The sequence below is a fragment of the Bufo gargarizans genome, chromosome 1, assembly GCF_014858855.1.
Source record: "Bufo gargarizans isolate SCDJY-AF-19 chromosome 1, ASM1485885v1, whole genome shotgun sequence".
Lineage (NCBI taxonomy): Eukaryota > Metazoa > Chordata > Amphibia > Anura > Bufonidae > Bufo > Bufo gargarizans.
Window position 1 is genome coordinate 577,708,997 of NC_058080.1, and position 21,014 is coordinate 577,730,010.

At 42.0% G+C, this 21,014-nt stretch overlaps 1 protein-coding gene across 2 annotated transcripts; it reads right to left on the reverse strand.

The window, feature by feature from the left end:
• Positions 1-898: 898 nt before the first annotated feature.
• On the reverse strand, positions 899-20,498 carry VPS29 (VPS29 retromer complex component). Of its 2 annotated transcripts, XM_044275769.1 has the most exons (5): positions 20,427-20,498; positions 11,358-11,369; positions 5,865-6,056; positions 5,127-5,362; positions 899-1,285 (listed from the first exon to the last, which is right to left on the reverse strand). In XM_044275769.1, the coding sequence occupies exons 1-5, from the start codon at positions 20,427-20,429 to the stop codon at positions 1,168-1,170; spliced, it is 561 nt and encodes a 186-aa protein (XP_044131704.1). In that variant the 5' UTR covers positions 20,430-20,498; the 3' UTR covers positions 899-1,167. The 2 variants fall into 2 exon arrangements, with proteins under 2 accessions (XP_044131704.1, XP_044131705.1); XM_044275770.1 differs by lacking the exon at positions 11,358-11,369.
• Between the last annotated feature and the right edge of the window lie 516 nt (positions 20,499-21,014).

Below are 21,014 nucleotides of genomic sequence, written 5' to 3' on the forward strand. Positions count from 1 at the left end.
CCATGCGTGAGAATCGCACCGCATCCGCACTTGCTTGCGATTTTCATGCAGCCCCATTCAATTCTATGGGGCCTGCATTGCGTGAAAAACGCACAAAATAGAGCATGCTGCGATTTTCACACAACGCACAAGTGATGCGTGAAAATCACCGCTCATGTGCACAGCCCTATAGAAATGAATGTGTCCAGATTCAGTGCGGGTGCAATGCGTTCACCTCACGCATTGCACCCGCGCGGAAATCTCGCCCGTGTGAAAGAGGCCTAAGGAGAGGGGAATTGTTTTTAACAATTGTGTACCAAGGGTGCGGTGCTCAAACCACATAAGCCTGCCTACTGGTGCTCCAGTGCCTCATTTGCATAAAAATGAAAAGCGTAAATTTCTACAAAACGCCTGCACGTAAGAAAAAACAACAAGTATCGTTTTACTCAGCTGGATAAACCCTCCAAGGCATATGCCTGGTTTAATAGGGAGGATCCTGGTGACGGAGTAGCTTTTAGGTCCACGGCTGGACCAGACTTGCTTATTCATTTGCTAGGCACCTCTTCCATTCACAGCCCTCCACAAGCATGTCAAAGACGGTACAATGACCATTACTCAGTGAAAATGATGGGCATCAGCATGGCTTGTTCTGCTATGCTGTTTGCATAGCCCCCATTCACTAAAATAGGAGTTGCAGAAAAAGCGGAGCACCTGCTGAATTGTCTCTTTCCGTAAGCCAAGAGCTTAGTCCCCTCCTAGATGGGACAATCCCTTTAATACATTTTTTTTTCTTTTTCTTAAGACTGGAAAAGACCATCTAGCCTGGTATTGGGGCATATTCATATAGATAAAACACAAGAAAAAAAAAAAAAAAAAGGACATGAAACTTAACATAAAATAGAGAAAATGGAAACGCCTGTGTTGTTTTAATGTTGTATTGTTATTTTAGTATCATTAGTGAATGTTAACATGAAATGTTTTATTTACAAGGTCATGCATTTATACAGGGTATAAATTCATTGTGGCGCACATGTAAACTAGGAATTTATCACTGGTTAGTTTACGCCTAATATTAAAGCAGCAGTAAGTGGAAAGAAACACTTGCAAGTACAAAGCTTACATAACTGCCTGATTAAATAATACACAAGTATGATGGTTAAAGGCAATGAAAAGTTCAAAGGATCTGTTTTAGGACTTCTTGTACTCAATTCTTTCTACTTTGACGTCGTCTCCGATCAGTTGGTAGACATAGGTGACCACCGTTGAAGCTTGGATATCCATGAGAACAAAGGAAGGAATAATGTTGCTGAAAGCAAAGAAAATAACATTTCATCAGTAACTAAAGGTATTTAGAGAGGTTTCTAGAAATCTATTCATTTCTACACACAAAGTAAGCAAGGGGTAAACAGACCATGAGATTTTATCATTATCAGATAGTGGCAATATAAATGAGAAGCAGCTTTTTGTAGGCAAATAATTTGTGCATGCACCGATACATTAACAGCGCATGCGCAAGATTATCATGGATGCGCAAGATGTGTGGCCATCTTAATCTGCCGGCATAGGGGGGAATCATCTGTAGAGGGACAGTCCTTCACAGACGGAGAATTTGTTTGGATTAGGGATGCTCAACCTGCTGCCCTCCAGCAGTTGTAAAACTACAACTGTAGGCTGTCCGGGCATGCTGGGAGTTGTAGTTTTGCAACAGCTGGAGGGCCGCAGGTTAGGCATCCCTGGTTTATTTGGACAAATCGATTCACTCATCCCTACACAGTATGCATCAGGCAGTCTAAAGGACAGCACGGCCATCTTGGAAGAGGAGACCGGAAATTTACAGATTTGCAGTTAAAAACATGAACAGGAGGGCACCATGTAAGTGTTCTGTTCATTCCTCAATTACAGGTGAATTATTTTTTTTCTTGAACAGTCAGCACTGTCACCAGATCACCCCTATTAAACCAGGCACATAGCCTGGTATGCGTGATCCTGAAGTTAAATTATGCCAGTCACCTTATGGGATATGTTTTTTAATAGTATGGGTGTTTTCAGATGTGGCGATGCATGTGATATTTATGGTTTTGACTTTTTTATTTTGGAGAAAGGAGGGCAATTAGAATTTATATTTTTCTTATTTTTTAAAACTTAAAAAAAACTTTATACTTTTTACCTTTTTTAGGTCCCCAAGTGGACCCTAATATGCAATAATTAGATTGCAATTTGTATAGAGTAATGGAATTGTATCCATTACCCTATACAGAAATCACTATATTACAATTGAGTGTATTACAACCTGCTGGCCTGAATTGCAATATACAGGTAATAAGCCTAGAAGCCTAGTACAAGCTGTGGCTCATTACTACAGAGGAACGCCTTTCCTGATCTCCTCCCAGGGGAGGCGTTCTCGCCCAGCAAGTGCACGTTTTCGGTCTCTCAGATGCTGTGGTCATCTGAGGTGTTAAAAGTGCGCAATCGGACATTAGCCCGGGTGTCTGCTCCTCTCCGGGCAGCCTCTTTAAACCTTTCAAGACCAAGCCATTTTTCACCTTTGTGACCAAGTCTAATTTTGCAAATCTGACATGGGTCACTTTATGTGCTATTAACTTTGGAATGCTTTTACTTATCCAAACCATTCTGAGATTGTTTTCTCGTGACACATTGTACTTCATGATAGTCATAAATTTGAGTCAATATATTTCATCTTTTTTATGAAAAAAATCCCAAATTTACCCAAAATTTTGAAAAATTTGCAATTTGCTTTTAAAACAGAAAATGATACTTCCTAAAATATTTATTACTTAACATTCCCCATATGTCTACTTTATGTTGGCATCATTTTGTAAGTGTCGTTTAAATTTTTTAGGACTTTAGAAGGCTTAAAATTTTAGAAGCAATTCTTAAAATTCAAGAAAATTTCCAAAACCCACTTTGTAAGTACCAGGTCTGAAGTCACTTTGTGGGGCTTACATAGTAGAACAACCCCTCCCCCCCATAAATGACCCCATTGGAGAAACTACACCCCCACCCAAGTTACTGAAAACTGATTTTAAAAACTTTGTTAACCCTTTAGGTGTTCCACAAGAATTAAAGGAAAATGGACATTAAATTAAAAAATTTCAAATTTTGGGGCAGATTTTACATTTTAATAAATTTTTTTCTTTAACACATCGAGGGTTAACAGCTTAACAAAACTCAATATTTATTACCCCGATTCTGCTGTTTACAGAAACACCCCACATGTGGTGGTAAACTGCTTTAAGGGCACACGGCAGGGCGCATTAGAAAAGGAGTGCCGTATGGTTTTTGGAAGGCAGATTTTGCTGGACTGTTTTTAGACACCATGTCCCATTTGAAGCCCCCCTGATGCACCCTTACAGTAGAAACTCCCAAAAAGTGACCCCATTTTAGAAACTAGGGAAAAAGGTGCCAGTTTTATTGGTACTATTTTGGAGTACATATGAGTTTTAATTGTTCTATATTACGTTTTTTGAGAGGCAAGGTAACCAAAAAATGGCCGATTCATCTGACAGGGTACAGATGCAATGATATCAAATATGTCCACTTTCTTTGTTTTTTCAGTTTTACATAATAACGCATTTTTTAAAAAAAATTAATGTTTTTGTGTGTCCATTTTCTGAACGCCTTTTTTTTTTTTTCTGCCGATCGTCTTGTGCAGGAGTTTGTTTTTTTTGCAGGAAGAGTTTTGGAACAGTTTTTATTTATTTATTTTTACAGCGTTCACCTGAGGGGTTGTTATGTGACATTTTTGTAGAACAGATCGTTACGGACGTGGCAATACCTAATATGTATACTTTTTCTTATTTATTTAGGTTTTACACAATAATAGCATTTTTAAAACCATAAAAATGATGTTTTTGTGTCTCCATAGTCTGAGAGCCATAGCTTTTTTATTTTTTGACCAATTGTCTTAGGCTACATGCACACGACCGTGCTGTTTTTTGTGGTCCGCAAACCGCGGATCTGCAAAAAACGAATGCAGTCTGTGTGCATTCCGCAATTTGCAGAACGGAACGGGCGGACCATTGTAGACATACATGCCTATTCTTGTCCGTAAAACAGACATAGGACATGCTATATTTTTTTTGAGGGGCCTCGGAACAGAGCAACGGATGCGGACAGAACACAGAGTTCTGCGGCTCGGATGAAGACCAAAACAACGGCCGTGTGCATGAGGCCCTATTTTTTGGGGGTATGAGGTGACGGTTTGATACTATTTTGGGGGCATACGCCTTTTAGATTGGTTGGTGTTGCAATTTTTGTGATGTACGGTGACAAAAAATGCCTTTTTTTACGGTGTTCAGCTGAGGGGTTAGGTCATGTGATATTTTTATAGAGCTGGTTGTTACGGAGGCGGCTATACCTAATATGTATACTTTTTTACATTTATTTCACTTTAACACAATAATAGCATATTTAAAAGAAAAAAATTATGTTTTAGGGTCTCCATGTTCTAAAAGCTATAGTTTTTTAAGCGATTTTCTAGGAGATCATTTTTTGCGGGATGAGGCGACTGTTTTATTGGTACAATTTTGTGGGACATACGCCTTCTTGATTGCTTGGTGTTGCACTTTTTGTAATATAAGGTGACAAAAATAGCTTTTTTTGACACAGTTTTTTTTTATGGTGTTTATCAGACGGGGTGGATCATATATTTATATATATTCGTTATGGACGCGGTGATACCCACTATGTGTAGTTTATTTATATTTTTTCATTTTTTTATCTCTTATATATGAGTGGATATGGGAAAAGGCATCAAGGGGCAGACAGGCCATATCAGGGGGCAGAAAGCGGGGGCATGGAGCAGCAAGTGCCTGAAACCGGCATTTTTACACTGCCGAGATCCGAATGGTTAGACCACTCTGATTGGTCCCTTGCCGGCATTACTCGACTGTACACTGTCCCCGACAGTGGCAGTCCAGGGGAAAAAGCTTTAATCCAAGCGTTTTGCAGGGGGTACCTTGGGTCTGTCCGTCTGGCCACCACATCCAGGCTGTGAGAGGTGGCTAGGTTTACAGATACAGCCGAGCTCAATGTGCTATGCTCTTTCTGTAACTACACTGTTTTCATAACTTGTAAAATGAGAATACCCCTTTAATTCAGATTTATCAAGAAACAAAATGACTTACTTTTCTAAAGCATTGTAGGCTCCTGTAGCTGATCCTGGATTAATATAAAACTTGTTTTCATGTTCAAAAGCTTCAAATTTCTGTGTATGTCCTGAAATCATAATATCTACATCGAGCTGCCTCTGCAACAACGCTAGGCTGGCCATATCACCCCAGGGAATCACTTGGTGGCCATGGATTAATCCGATCTTGAACTGGCCAACAGTCACAACCTTTTGCTCTGGATAGTTTAAGTTCTAAGGGACGAAAAAGACACCACATTAAAGAATGAGCAAGGCCAACTGACCACTCAGCCCTAACATACAGTCAGAGATATGTCAGCATAGAAGTTTGGCGCGGGCCCAAGCTCCTTCTCTACTTTGACCGGGCCAAACGTGATTGTGTTTTCACTGCGTCGTCCCGTCAATCAAAGTGGAGAGGGTGTGGCAGTACCAGAGAGAACAGAGCCTCCAAGCCAGGGATGGCCAACCTGAGGTTCTCCAGCTGTTGCAAAACTACAACTCTCAGCATGCCCACACTGTCTACAGCAGGGCATGTGGGAGTTTTAGTTTTACAACAGCTGGAGAGCTTCAGGTTGGCCATCCCTGTTCTAAGCAATGCGGGTACATAAGAACATGGGACAAACACAGATGCCTTCAGCTGCCAGGAGCACGTGTAACAGGTCAGCCATTGTCATAGCTACAAATCTACTGACAGATGCCCTTTATTACAGGTGAATAAACAAACGAAAATAAGAACCTCATCAAAGTCTCCTCTGACAATGTGAACATCTCCGGCCAATGTCTTGAGGTAGTCATAGCTCTCCTTGGTGCAGAGATTCCCGGTGCACAAAATATGTTGTATCTTACCCGGGACAAGCAATTTTTTGAATTTTGCTGGTAAGCTGTTACAGCGATGTGGGATGTGCAGATCTCCTAACACCAAGACCAACTACAAAATTGGGAGGAGGGAAAGAAAACAATGTTAGAAATCATACAAAAACTTCAGGTAGCACAAAATGTTTATCTCGAATGCAGAGAGAAGTAGTCTTCTTGGCCACCAGATGACACGCAAGTGTAACAGGAACATGTCACATAAATGTCGAAGAACGAGATGTCTTGCTTTCTCCCCACAGGCATAGACCTCAGCTGTAAATATAAGGAGGAAACTATTTCTACAGATCATGTCACTTGGGTGGAGCAATAAGTGGACAACTAATAACGTGTCTGGAACAACCTTCCGCTCATGGAGTACATGCATCTTTCCACACAATTTAAATCTGAAAAATACTATGACAACCGGTCAATTAGTAAATGTATCTGTCCGACTAGTTAGCATAGTTATGGAAAGTCATTAGTACAATGATAAATGTAAAAATCAATGCATGTTAACCTAGACCTATGCAAGACAGCGCAAAAGGCTTGTACGAGTTCAGAAAAAACTGGTGAAAGGCAGGGAAGAAGTCTTGATATTGCTGCCTGTGTGAGGGTATGTTACCATGTGGTAGATTTCAAATCTGATATTTTGAATGGGGTTTGTAAAATAAAATACAAAATTATAAAATGCCCTTATTAGACAGCCACAAGTGGTGGATTTTCTTTGGAATTCTATTGCAGCAAAATCTGCACCAAATAGTGTGAATTTTGTTGAATGCCCTGAGTTTGCTGCAAATTTGACCCTCTGCATTGCAAAGGCTGAAATGTTCTGCAGAAATCCTCTACATAAAACTGACATGCCCTTGACAAGGTGGGGGCACTAGAAATGCTCATACTACAGAAAGCAATATCATATTTTTACAGAATTCTTTTAAAGAGGACCTGTCACCTCTCCTGACCTGCCTTTTTGATAGCTTCATGCATTCCCCTTTTAATAACAATTCTGGAGCATCTATACTTATTCCTTTATTATTTCTACTAGAAGTCATGAATTACTAGCAGTTTGCATTGAAGGTCCAGATGGCTGCTACCACTTGGGGGGTGTATCCCTGCCCGTTCTGACACTGGCAGCACTGATTGGATGTCAGACTGTGCAGGGACACACCCAACTGGTAACACCCATCTAGACCTTTATTACAAACTGCTAATAATTCATTCATAACTTCTAACTGGAATAATAAAGGAATGGCCCAACACAGAGTTATAAGAATAGATGTTCCAGAATCGTTATTACATGGGGAATGTAGGTAGTTACTACAACAGCCATGACAGGAGAGGTGACAGGTCCTTTGTCTAGGTTCACACACACAGTTTGCACTAATAAGCTCACACATGAGAGACAGAACACAGCAAGCAATCATTTGGAGGTTATACAAGACATGTGCCATGTATCTGTGACAGATGTGCTGCTAAAACACACTGCATATACAAATTGTCATTCCTCACTCATATTAATATGAGAAAAAAACTATATAAGGCCCTATTCACACTAAGTGTACCAGTGAGATTGTGGTTAGGATGGAGGAGGTGGGGCATCCCATTACAAACATGTATCCTCTATCCACATGTCAGGGGGTCTGATCGCTGGGGTCGCGGGTTCCCCCATTTAAACTTGTCATCAGCTATTTCTGGAAGATCCATAAAGTGGAAAGGCAGGGACCACCACTCCAATCAAACAGGGGGTACTCAGGATCCTTGTTCTCATGATGACAAGGGCCCGGCCAATCAGACAACAGGATAAGAGTTTGTAACAGGACAAGCCCTGCAGCACTGAAAATGCAGGTCAATCAATGGGCAGCATGCTATCGAGCAGGAGGAGCTGAGCAGATTGATATGTAGTTTTATGGGGAAAGATTCAGTAAAACTATTTAAAGCTCTACTCATTCTATGCTTAGGAGTCCAGTGGGTGGTCCTATCAATGACCTATCTTCTCTGTATGAGGGCTCATGCACACGACCGTATGTATTTTGCGGTCCGCAAAACACGGATTCGCAAGAAATACGGATGACATCCATGTGCATTCCGTATTTTGCAGAATGGAACAGCTGGCCCCTAATATAACAGTTCTATCCTTGTCCTTTATGCGGACCATAATAGGACATGTTCTATTTTTTTGCGGAACGGACATTCAGAAACGGAATGCACATGGAGTAACTTCCGTTTTTTTTTTTGTGTGGACCCATTGAAATTAATGGTTCCACATACGGTCTGCAAAAAAAAAAAAAAAAATATGGAAAGAAAGTATGTTCGTATACATGAGCCCTGAGCGTGTAAACAGCTATTACCCGACTCCTCAGCAAAAACGAATTATAAGTTATTATAAACTAAATCTTTTCCCACTAAATATATATTAATTTGATTTAATATTTGCTGCCTGCAGACAGGGCTGTATTTTCAATGTGACAGGATCCCTATTAAAAAAAATTACCAGTCTTTCTTAACAGTTTTGTTAGAGACTGAACAAAAATTCTCAGGTAATCCCTTAAAGGGAATCTGTCACCTAGTTTTACCCTATAGAGCTGCGGACATGCACGGATAGATCTCCGCTAGCATGTCCGCAATATACCTGTCCCGTAGGGCTGTGAGGTTTTATTTAGCTTAAAAAATGATTTTATTGATATGTAAATTAGCCAAGTAAGGTGCCCAAGGCGTGGTTACTTATGGTTAAGGAGCCCAGCACCGCCCCCTGTGAAGGAGCCCAGCACCGCCTGCATCCAGGAATCTCCTCCTTGCTCACGAAGTTACAGTGCCGTAATCTCGCGATGCGCGAGCTAGCGCATGTGCAGTTCAATCACTGAAGCTGATGCCAGCAAAGGGAATGAACACTTTGCCAGCTTGCGCATCGCAAGATTACGGAACTGTAACTTTGTGAGCAAGGAGGAGATTCCTGGATGCAGGCGGTGCTGGGCTCCTTCACAGGGGGCGGTGCTGGGCTCCTTCACAGGGGGCGGTGCTGGGCTCCTTCACAGGGGGCGGTGCTGGGCTCCTTAACCATAAGTAACCACGCCTTGGGCACCTTACTTGACTAATTTACATATCAATAAAATCTTTTTTTAAGCAAAATAAAACCTCACAGCCCTATGGGACAGGTATATTGCGGACATGCTAGCGGAGATCTATCCGTGCATGTCCGCAGCTCTATAGGGTAAAACTAGGTGACAGATTCCCTTTAAAGGACCAGACACTGTTTTGTGATTTTGCTCACGGGGTCGTTTAAGTGTTGTAACTTTTTATTTGCTGGACTACCAAAAAAAATTTTTTTATGTTTTTCACATGACACATAGGGCATTTACAGCACTTCAGAAGAAAGCCCAGCATAGAGCACTGCACATGTCCAGGACTTTGTAGCCATCAGATTAATCTTTGTATAATGAAGTTACAGAACTTTATATGGTATTTTGTACTTAAATTGTTTCATGAGTGAAAGGTTCTGTTCACATCTGCATTGTGGTTTCTGCTTATAGTGATGAATCGATAATTTATAATGCAGTCAGTCGGGTTTCAATCAAAATACCCTAATGCGGGTGTGAGCAGACCCAATGCATGACCCATCAGCCCGGAGTCCAGGTCAGGAGACTTTTCTGGAAGGCTTTCAAACTTGGAATTATTTCCATTCACCAAGACAAAGTAGAGATCTTGAGAAAGCTGAAGTAGAATTTAAAAAGGTATTTTTAGGAAACTGCATAACTTAATTCTACTACAATGAAGCTGTATTTTACATTGGTTGGACACCCTTTTTTTTAGTGGGGGTCAAGAATAATAATTGAGAAGGTCTTCTGCTCATTTTAACACCATTAAAAGGAAACCATTTGTTGTGACAGCTCTCCATTGTAAGCTATAGAGGGAAAGTGGAACCAGTTAGGGCCCCCCTTTATAACTCATCAACATTCTAAAAAAAAATATTTTAAACATACGTTGTCTGCAGTCATTGGGAAAAATATGCCCTAATAACAAGAGTAAATCAATCTAAAGTTTAAAATAGAAATCAGTGCCTTTCTCTGTAGCAGAATGCAAACAGAATTCTCAAAAATTGCCCTTCACTTCAGAGTAACATTTGGACACTGGATCAAAAAAAATAAAAAAAAATAAACAGATGAATGTGACGTGACGTGTGCCTTGTGATTTATCACACTTATGATGGAAAATTCATTCTACAATTGTCGCCAAAATTTTCAGACTGACCAAATTTTGGGTTTTACAAAGTTTACTGCTTCTGTGTGTTTTAGATTTTTTTTATCAAATATTTCAATGGTATACTGAAGGACAATTCTAAGCAATTTTGAATAAGAACACTGCCATGAATAAAAAAAAAAAAAAAGAAAAAAAAAACAATTGTGATAAACTCCAAGCACTGATTAGACAGGAATGGGTTGCCATCAGCAAGGATTTAGCAGAAGCTTATATCTTAGGCTACTTTCACACTTGCGTTTGATCGGATCCGTTCTGAACGGATCCGATCATATTAATGCAGACGGTGGCTCCGTTCAGTACGGATCCGTCTGCATTAATAACTTAGAAAAATTTCTAAGTGCGAAAGTAGCCTCAGCGGATCCGTTCAGACTTTCAATGTAAAGTCAATGGGGGACGGATCCGCTTGAAGATTGAGCCATATGGTGTCATCTTCAAGCGGATCTGTTCCCATTGACTTACATTGTAAGTCTGGACGGATCCGCACGCCTCCGCACGGCCAGGCGGACAGCTTAACTCTGCAAGCAGCGTTCAGCTGTCCGCCTGGCCGTGCGGAGGCGAGCGGAGCGGAGGCTGAACGCCGCCAGACTGATGCAGTCTGAGCGGATCCGCATCCATTCAGACTGCATCAGGGCTGGACGGAAGCGTTCTGCTCCGCTCGTGAGCTCCTTCAAACGGAGCTCACGAGTGGACAGCAGAACGCTAGTGTGAAAGTAGCCTAACATGGCAGGGCAAATTGCAGAAGACTTGTAAAAGAAGGGTTAACACTGGAAATATTGAGTCTTTGCATAAACTTGATGGATCTGTCAATAAAAGATTTAAAAAAGCATGAAACTTCAGCATACCATGGAAAGATCTGACAAAAAGATCTAAAAACACAGAATCAAAAAAACTTTGTGAAAACCAAAACGTGTGTCAGTCCCCAAAGTTTTGGCCACGACTGGTCAAGACTTACAGTGAATGGCTTTGATTGTGCCCCAATTACTATAAAAGGATGTGACCAGAGAAAGGACTGCTACAGTAGGGTGATGTGAGAAGGGTTAAATCAGCAAACTGTAGAGATGTAGGTACACGGAATCCAAATCATTGGCACCTCACCAGTGTTAGTGCATGATTAGAGGAAACTTACTCTGTGCCCAGGCTTATGGAGGAGTTGATTGAAGACAAGGGAGTATGAAAGGGTGAAACATGAGCGATGTTAAATAAAAGAAAGCAAAAGAAAATGGGTGACAAATTAGGAAAATGAATATAAAAATGATAATCGATCTGGGATGTTAAGAAAGAAAATCTCTTAGGAAATGTCATTAAACATAGAAAAAGATGCTCTACAGTAAGCAATACATGATTATTGAGACTTTAAAGAAGCACTTTAAAGTTTGCACATCCCTGGTCAAAATTACTGTTACTGTGAACAGTTAAGCAGGTTGAAGATGAAATGATCTCCAAAAGCTTAAAGTTAAGGATACCACATTCTCTTTGTATTTTAAGCACAAGCAATTTTTTGTTTTTATCTTTTACATTTTCAAAATAATAAAAAAGGAAAAGGGCCCAAAGCAAAATTTTGGGCACCCTGCATGGTTAGTACCTAGTACCACCCCCTTTGGCAAGTATCACAGCTTGTAAATGCTTTTTGTAGCCAGCCGGGGGGTCTTTCAATTCTTGCTTGTGGGATTTTCATCCATTCTTCCTTGCAAAAGTGTTCAAGTTATGTGAGATTCCTGGTCTATCTTGCACGCACTGCTCTTTTGAAGTCTATTCACAGATTCTCAATGACATTTAGATCAGGGGACTGTGAGGGCCATGTTAAAACCTTCAGCTTGTGCCTTTTGAACTTCAGCTTTCTACAGTTGGTGTTATATTTGCTTCCATAATTTACTGGAATTTCATTGAATCTATTCTTCTCTATACCTGTAAAATGTTCCCTGTGCTATTGGCTGCAACAAAACCCCAAAGCATTATTGATCCACCCCATGCTTAAAGAGGACCTTTCATCAGAAAAAAGTATGTAAACTGACTATACCGACGTGTAGAGCGGCGCCCAGGGATCCCCCTGCACTTACTGTTATCCCCGGGCGCCGCTCCGTTCTCCGGTTATAGCCTCCGGTATGTTCCTACTTAGGCTCCACCCAGGGGAACCTGCCGAGGTCTCTTTCTCCTATGCTGTAGCGCTGGCCAATCGCAGCGCTCAGCTCATAGCCTGGCTATGAGCTGAGCGCTGCGATTGGCCAGCGCTACAGCATAGGAGAAAGAGAAAAGAGACGCCGGCAGGTTCCCCTGGGTGGAGCCTAAGTGGGAACATACCGGAGGCTATAACCGGAGAACGGAGCGGCGCCCGGGGATAACAGTAAGTGCAGGGGGATCCCTGGGCGCCGCTCTACACGTCGGTATAGTCAGTTTACATACTTTTTTCTGATGAAAGGTCCTCTTTAATGATTGGAGAGCTGTTCTTTTTTTCCAAACATAATTTTGCTCATTGTGGCCAAAGAGTTCTATTGCAACATCATCACTCCACAGGACTTGATTCCAAAATGCATCAGGCTTGTTTAAATGTTCTTTTTGCAAACTTCTGATGATGAATTTTGTGGTGAGGACACAGGAGAGGTTTTCTTCTGATCACTCTTCCAGGAAGGCCATATTTTTGCAGGTGTCGTTGAACAGTAGAACAATGGATCACAACTCCAGAGTGTTAAATCTTCCTGAAAGTCTTCTACAGTCAAACAGGTGTTCCGATTTGTCCTTGTAGCAATTCTATCAGCAGCCGTCTCTTAAATTTTTCTTGGTCTTTCAGACCTTCTCATGACCTCCACTGTTCCTGTCAACTGCCATTTCTTAATTACATTTGGAACTAAGTAAATATGACAACCTGAAAAAGCTTCGTATAGCCTTCACCTGCTTTGTGAGCCTCAACCATTTGCAGAGTGTTAGGCACTTGCTTAGAAGAACTTATGGCTGCTGTTTTTTTGGGACAAGGTTAGAGAAGTCTGGAAATGTATAAAGTTTTGAAATTTGCATCACCTGGCCTTTCTTAAAGATGACTGTCCTTAACCATAACAGGCTATTTAAAGGGAACCCGTCATGTTTACTATGGTGTCTGAGCTACAGACAGCAGGTTATAGAGCAGGAAGGCCTGAGCAGATTCATATATAGTTTTATAGGAAAAGATTCAGTAAAATCTGTAATTTATATATTTAAATTCCTGCTCATTCTGGGCTTTGAAGTCCAGGAGGCGGTTCTATCAGTGATTGACAGCCTTACCTCTATGACTGTATACAGAGATAGCCATCAATCACTGATAGGACCGCCTCCTTGACTTCAAAGCCCAGAATGAGCAGGAATTTAAAATGTATAAATTACAGGTTTCACTGAATCTTTTCCCATAAAACTATAGATCAATCTGCTCAGCTTCTCCTGCTCTATAACACTCTGCCTGCAGATTTATTTGCATTTTCATGGTGACAGGTTCACTTTAGGGTATGAGACCTCAGTCAAAGTATCTCAGTATCTGAATGCTTAAATCTCCTTGGTTTCCCACACTTTTGCAAAGTACTCCTTTCCTTTTTTCACTCTAAAATTGTATATAACCAAAATAACACACGGATATTGCTTACAATATGGAAAAGTGCGTTTCATCTTTAACTCTATGCCTTTTGGAGATCATTTCATCTTCAACTTGCTTAACTGTTCAGTAATTTTGACCTGGGGTGCCCAAACTTTTGCATGCCACTGTGTTACTAACACCATCAGTATTCTAGCAGTGTAATGTATTACACCCTGCATCTATACATTTCGAACCTTTTCATTATAGGAACCTGATCATGTGAACTCAAGTACAACTCCTTGTTCTAGTGTGCAAACAGAAACCCTTCCCTGTGGCTGACTTCCTGTAAAATACAGGATGACATCATCACCAATCAGATCTCTCCTGGAAGCTCTTAGGCCCCTCCCCATTCCCCATTGTCCTCTCTATATTCCTGCATTCTGTTATAGATATAGGGAATCATTTATTAAGATCGGCGGCCCTGCCGGCCCGTCCCCTTCCCCGCCCACTTCTTTTGACCTGGCATGAGCAGGTAAAAGTTGCAGATTGTGGCACAAATAACCTTTGGCAGAAATACGCATATATAGGGGTATTTCTATTTGTAGTAAATGACCCCCCTAATGTCTCACCTATCTAACGGACCAGGAATGCAGATATATAGGAGGTGAGTGTATACAGTGATCAGCTGCCATTGTATAAACCTCCTGACTCACATTGCCTGTCTATGCCATCTGTGTGTGCCGACTCTCCAGTGTAGTTCTATGGGATATAGCTTCACACTGGTCTCCCTGTTTCCTGCACGTAAGAGCTGAAAGGGGAGACAGAGATGACAAGCCAGAGAGGGCAGTCAGGCTGAGGATGTATCACACAGGAGAACATTGAGACCCTGCAGTAGGAGGGGATAGCAGCTGTGTCACTAATCTGTCATGGCTGCTCTTTTTACACGACTCAAGGCAGTGCCGTGAGCTGAGACTTTGCCCCTACTTCTCTGGAAATTCAGGAATGGTGGAAAATGTAGAAATCATTAGAAAAACCATATCTGATGGGAAGAGGAATAAAGATAGTAAACAATCCATACATTTCATATCAAACAATACAGGTATACAGAAGGCATACACAAGAGCTACTATCTTAGGCCTGTTTCACACTTGTGTTGTTGTTCTGGCAGAGGATCTCAATACCGGAAAAAAATGGTTCATTTTTATCACCACGCATTCTTAATGGAAAGAGATCCTTCCAGGATGCATCAGGATGTCTTTTGTTACAGCAGCATTCCGTTTTGTAACGAAACACAAAACCGCTGCAAGCTGTGGTTTTGTGTGCAGTCATAAAAAAAGAAATAAAATGGATCGGGCACTAAAAACAATGTAAGTCATTCATTCTGTAACTGAGATCCTCTGCTGGATCTCAATACAGAAATTAAAAACGCAAGTGTGAAAGTAGCCTTATTCTTAAATTCTTCACGTTATAGGGAAAGAAATCCCGGACTGCTTCTCTAGCATACAAATGCATGTTAAAAATTAAAATAATTTTTATATATATATATAAAATACCTTTTCATTTAAGGTGCCAGCATGCTGGTTGCGGTGTTGTGCTTTTATTCCATGACCAGTTTTCATTTTTTACGGGCCTATATTATGATTTATGCATACGAGCTTGTGCAGCAGCACACGGGGTGCAGATCTGTGACACTCTCTAAAAAAAATAACTGTCTCTGTTGTTCAAAGCAACCAATTACAACACAGCTTTCATTTTTTTAAGAGCAGAATATGAAATGAAAGCTGCCCTGTGACTGATTGGTATGGGCAACAAAGAAACTTTCTTTTACACAGTAAAAACCACCGGGACTAGAGTCTCGCCCCTTTGGCTCCTGCACTGTAAGCCCTCCATATGACACTGTATTATAGGGGACATTCTACCCTTGGGGCAATTTTCCATAAACAGCATCTGACAGTTGGACTCCTACGAACCTGAGACTAAAGAAAAAAAAATGCCCCAAACCATATGGTACCTCTAAATTTTATTCACAATTAAATTAAAAGGGTTGTCCAGTTTCATGATATTGATGACCTATCCTCAGGATAGGTCATCATTATCAAATGAGTGAGGGTCCAACGCCCGGCACCCATGCCGATCAGCTGTTTGAAGGGGCCTTGGAGCTTGTGCCGAGTCCTTTTCAATGTTTACCTGCACTCCGTCTAGCTTGTACCGGTGGTGCGGTGTAATTATAAACTTCCTCTTCCATTCACTTAAATTGGGGAGGAAGCTGTCATTATACTGCACTACTGCTATCATCTAGATGCTGTGCAGGTAAACATTGAAGAGGAAGCAGTGCTCGCACAAGAGCCGTGGCCCCTTCAAACAGCTGATAGGAGTCGGATCCCCACCAATCTGATATTGATGTCCTGAGGATAGTTCTGGCATGCAGTGTGTGGGCAGAATTTGGTCCGGAATACACACTGAAATCCACATGAAAACTTTGCAGTGTGATCATTCCCTAAATTACCATTTATCACTGACCCCTGGAGGAGCCATACATCTTGGAGGACTATAGCAGAGTTCTAAATGTATGCACCTGCCACTCTCATTCTAAGGCCTCATGCACACGAGGCCGCTAAAAAAAAAACGTGGAAAAAAACTTTTTTTTTGGAGGATCAGTTTTTTTCCACAGATCCCTTGTAATAAATGCCTATCCTTGTCTGCAAATGTGAAAAAAGTAGGACATGCACAATTTTTTTTGCTGAAGGGAAACACGGACAACAGACGCGGAACACAAACGGATGAACCATCAGCATTTTTTTGCTGACCAATTGAAATGAATGGGTCCCCATCCTATCCGCAAAAAAAACCAGAAAAGAGGCTGAGAAAACCAACTGTCGTGTGCATGAGGCCTAATGACTATATGTCACCTAACTATAAATGCAAGACTGCTTCCAGAATGTCAGGGCAGCCACCTCTTCACATATTCTACTACAGGTGGCTACCACTGGCAGCCTTGGCTTGCTGATCAGTAATCAAGTCCTCCATTCTGATAAGAGGACATCCCAGAGTTGGGGCACCCACCTATCGATAGCATATCCTGCAGATCAGCCATGAAAGTGAAAATAATTTTACTAAAAGAACATGTATAGGGCTCTATGGGGTTTTCACGGGGTTAAATATTGATGACCTATCCTCAGGATAGGGCATCATCAGAGGGGGTCCGATTTCCAACACAGCCACTGATTAACTAATTAAAGGGGTTCTCCAGGAATTTAGAAAATGAAAATCCTTAAATATTACTTTATTATAAGTATATTCTCAAATACCTTTCATTAGTTATAATTGGTTGTTTTGTCTGGGGAGCAAACAAAATGGCCACTGTTCTATTAGTTCACACAAAACCTGTCCTGATCACACATGAGGACAAGTTACTTCACAGCACTGAGGTAAAGAGCTGCCTCATCCTCTCTGCTTGTCAGGGATTATGATCCTGAATACAGATAAGATCTTCAGCTGAATCTCTGGGGAATTTAGCTCATGAGGAGACATGAAGTACAGAGAGGACGGACAGCACAGGCTGTGGTAATAGAGGCTGCATATAAGTGGTGCTGCTCATTATCCACACCTCACCCTCATGTCTCCTCATCTTCTCCATTCACACAGAGATTCACCTGTATTCAGGATCATGATTCCTGACAAACGGAGAGGAGGATGAGGCAGCACTGTAGCTCATTTTGGTGAAGTAACTTGTCCTGCTGTGTGATTTGGACAGGTGATTTTGGACGACGGCCATTTTATTTCTCCTAATGATTGCTCCCCAGAAAAAACAAGCCATTATAACTAATGAAAGATATTTTGGAAAATATTTATAATAAACTAATATTTATGTATTTTCATTTTTTTCAATTCCTGGAGAACCCCTTTAAAAGCCCAGGTGCCGAAACCTCTTCCTCGTTCGGTGATTTCTTGTACCTCGGTCGCAAGGCCTTCCTATGGCTCAGTCTTATTTAAAGGGAACCTGTCGCCGTGATTTTGTGTATAGAGCTGAGGACATGGGTTGCTAGATGGCCACAAGCACATCCACAATACACAGTCCCCCTAGCTCTGTGTGCTTTTATTGTGTAAAAAAAACTATTTGATACATATGCAAATTAACCTGAGATGAGTCCTGTGCGTGAGATGATTCAGGGACAGGACTCATCTCAGGTTAATTTGCATATGTATCAAACAATAAAAGCACACAGAGCTATGGGGACTGGGTATTGCAGATGTGTTAGCGGCCATCTAGCAACCCATGTCCTCAGCTCTATACACAAAATCACGGTGACAGGTTCCCTTTAAGTGAATGTGACTGACCTACAATACCAAGCACTGCAATCCCATCAGCAGCTGAACATGTGGGTACCAGGAGTTGGACCCCCACTGATCTCATAATGACCTATTCTGAGGATAGCTTTCTTAATATTTAAAGAAACACTCCCACACAAAAAAATATTCTCTGACTTGTTAGAATTGTACATAATGTCATCTGTAGTGAAGGTAGTCTTCTTACCAGAGACTGTGCGAGTTATAACCGCTCGTCTGATCCTCAGCTGTGTCATGTGACCAACACTCTGACTTTTCAAATAACACAACATCTTATGTGTGGACAGGAAGACAGTTTCTCCATTTATTCCTATGGGAATGGTGTCAGTTGGAGAGCAGAGTGCTGTCACATGACACAGCTGAGGATCAGAAGGGAGGTTACTCACAAATACAGTAACTGGTAAGAATATTAACTTTACTACAGTTTACATCATGTACCTTTCTAACTGGTCAGAGAATAAATACATTTGTGGGAGTGCTTCTTTAAATCCTGGAAAACCCCTTTAAGCTGCTATGTCTCGTCTACCATGCAGCTCTATGGAGTAGAATGGTACACAGGGTTGAGGCTACATAAAACAGTGTTTTCCCAACCAGTGTGCCTCCAGCTGTTGCAAAATTACAACTCCCAGCATGCCTTGACAGCCTTTGGCTGTGCGGGCATGCTGGGAGTTGTAGTTTTGCAACAGCTGGAGGCACACTGGTTGGGAAACACTGACATAAAATACTTTTGTTCCGCCCCACAGCTGCAATAGCAACAGTCAGGGCCCATTCACACGTCCGCAAAATGGGTCTGCATCCGTTCCGCAATTTTCCGGAACGGGTCCAGACCCATTCATTTTCAATGGGGCCGGAATGTGCTGTCTGAATCCGCATTTGCAGATCCGCACTTTCGTTTCCGCAAAAAAATAGAACATGTCCTATTCTTGTCCGCATTTGCTATTATAGTGCCGAATGCACATTGCCGGTGTCCGTGTTTTGCGGATCCGCAAAACACTTAGGTTTTGTAAGGGTCCATTTACACGTCCGTAAGTGTTTTGCGGATCCGCAAAACACTTACGGACGTGTAAATGGACCCTTACAAAACCTTTCTCACCCTGACTTTCTAAGGCCTCATGCACACGACTGTTGTGTGTTTTGTGGTCCGCAAATTGCGGATCCGCAAAACACGGATGGTGTTCGTGTGCGTTCCGCCATTTGCAGAATGGCACAGACAGCCATTGATATAACTGCCTATTCTTGTACGCACACGGAGTGCTGTCCGCATCTTTTGTGGCCCCATTGAAGTGAATGGGTCCACATCCGAGCCGCAGTTCGAACCAAAACAACGGTCGTGTGCATGAGGCCTAACTGACATATTCCTCTCATGATGACTGAAAATTACCTGTGTTCTATGTGCAGTCCCAATTTTTAGTCTACAGCCACCGGGTGAGGCCAAGGCAGCACTGATGTATGGTCACAGCGGCTCTCATTAAACTAGAGAAGGCCGCATTGTTTAGGCTACTTTCACATTAGCGTTAATAATTTTCGGTATTGAGATCCGTCATTGTCAATGGGGACAAAACGTAACTGAACAGAAAGGAACGCTCCAAAACGCATTCCGTTCCGTACACATACTGGAGAGCAATGCTGCGGTTTGCTTTCCATCCTGGGATGCGGAACAAGATGGATGCGTCATGACCCACAATGCAAGTCAATGGGGACGGATCCGTTTCCCTCGTGTGAAAGTAACCTAAGTCAGGCTCCATTGTTAATGGATGCGCCACATCTTTAAACCGCAACACAACTGCTCCGTGTAGTCATACCCGCAGTATAGGGCGGACATTACAGTGCAAGGAGTGATGACATGATGATCATATGAGCTGACGATCTTTGGCATGATCAGTTAACGCATTTCTAGTCTGTTGCGGCAGTCACATGAAAAAGCCATAGACTAATAATCTGCAATGCAATTTCCACTATATAGTGCAGATGGAATGACATTTAGTGTCAGCCATCCCTATGACACCACAGTAGTGATCAGTGAGGGAAAACCTGCCACTGGAATCGCACAAAAATCGCCAAATGTGTTCACATTAGAAACTTGCTGCTTCAATGAGTGTGTAACTGCTGTGTGTGCCTGAGATCATATGACAGCAGCAACACCCATCTGCATTGACCGCAGGCCCCAAGTCAGAGTGCGCCCGGAAGACCCCGCATTCAGCCCTGGTCCGTGCTGTAACCGGTAGACCAAAGTCCGTCAAAGAAAGCAGAATGTGTACAACACTTAAAAACGGATTCTACACCGCCGATCGCTGCATGAGAACGAGCTCTTACCATCCTGCAAACCGGAGCCGTCAGCCAGAATAGAAGTAGCGAGAGAGCACTCTGACCAATAGGAAAGCAAGAGAGCTCTTTGACCAATGGGAACGCAATAACCGACGCCAATCACAAGATGGCGCCAACAGCCAATCGAGATTCTGTACCGCCCGCCAATCGAGGGCGGAGCACGTGACCAAATGTCTACGGGGCACAGGAAGGATCAAACTTGCACAACAGTTTCTCATTCTCAGCAATGCCTTCCTGAATTAGGTTATGTGACTTATTCCCGCCTTCACATTACAAGAGATATTGAGGCGGATAGATTGATGCCCGGGTCACCAGCAGCAGTTTAGAGAATGGTTTACCTCAGTAAATGCCAATAAACATGAAGTGTGTCATACCAGGCGGACACTTGAAAGGTATTGAAGTCTAATGCAGATAGCTCCCTGCCATGTTGAGTCTGACAACCTGAGGAGAGCACATAATCTTCCCACATCTCAGTGACCGAGACGGACTTTTCATATGATGGGTAATAGCCTCTTCTCGGCTATGGAAGCTGTAAAATGTCCTCAGTGGGCGGTTTGGGGCGCCTTCTTTCCTGTA

Bases quoted from the DNA above. Each gene is read 5' to 3' on its own strand.
- VPS29 (XM_044275769.1), bottom strand. The intron at 5,363-5,864 runs GTTCTTATTTTC...TTCGTCCCTTAG, and splicing joins TCAGAGGAGACTTTGATGAG to AACTTAAACTATCCAGAGCA. The intron at 1,286-5,126 runs GTAAGTCATTTT...CTTTGCTTTCAG, and splicing joins GCCTACAATGCTTTAGAAAA to CAACATTATTCCTTCCTTTG.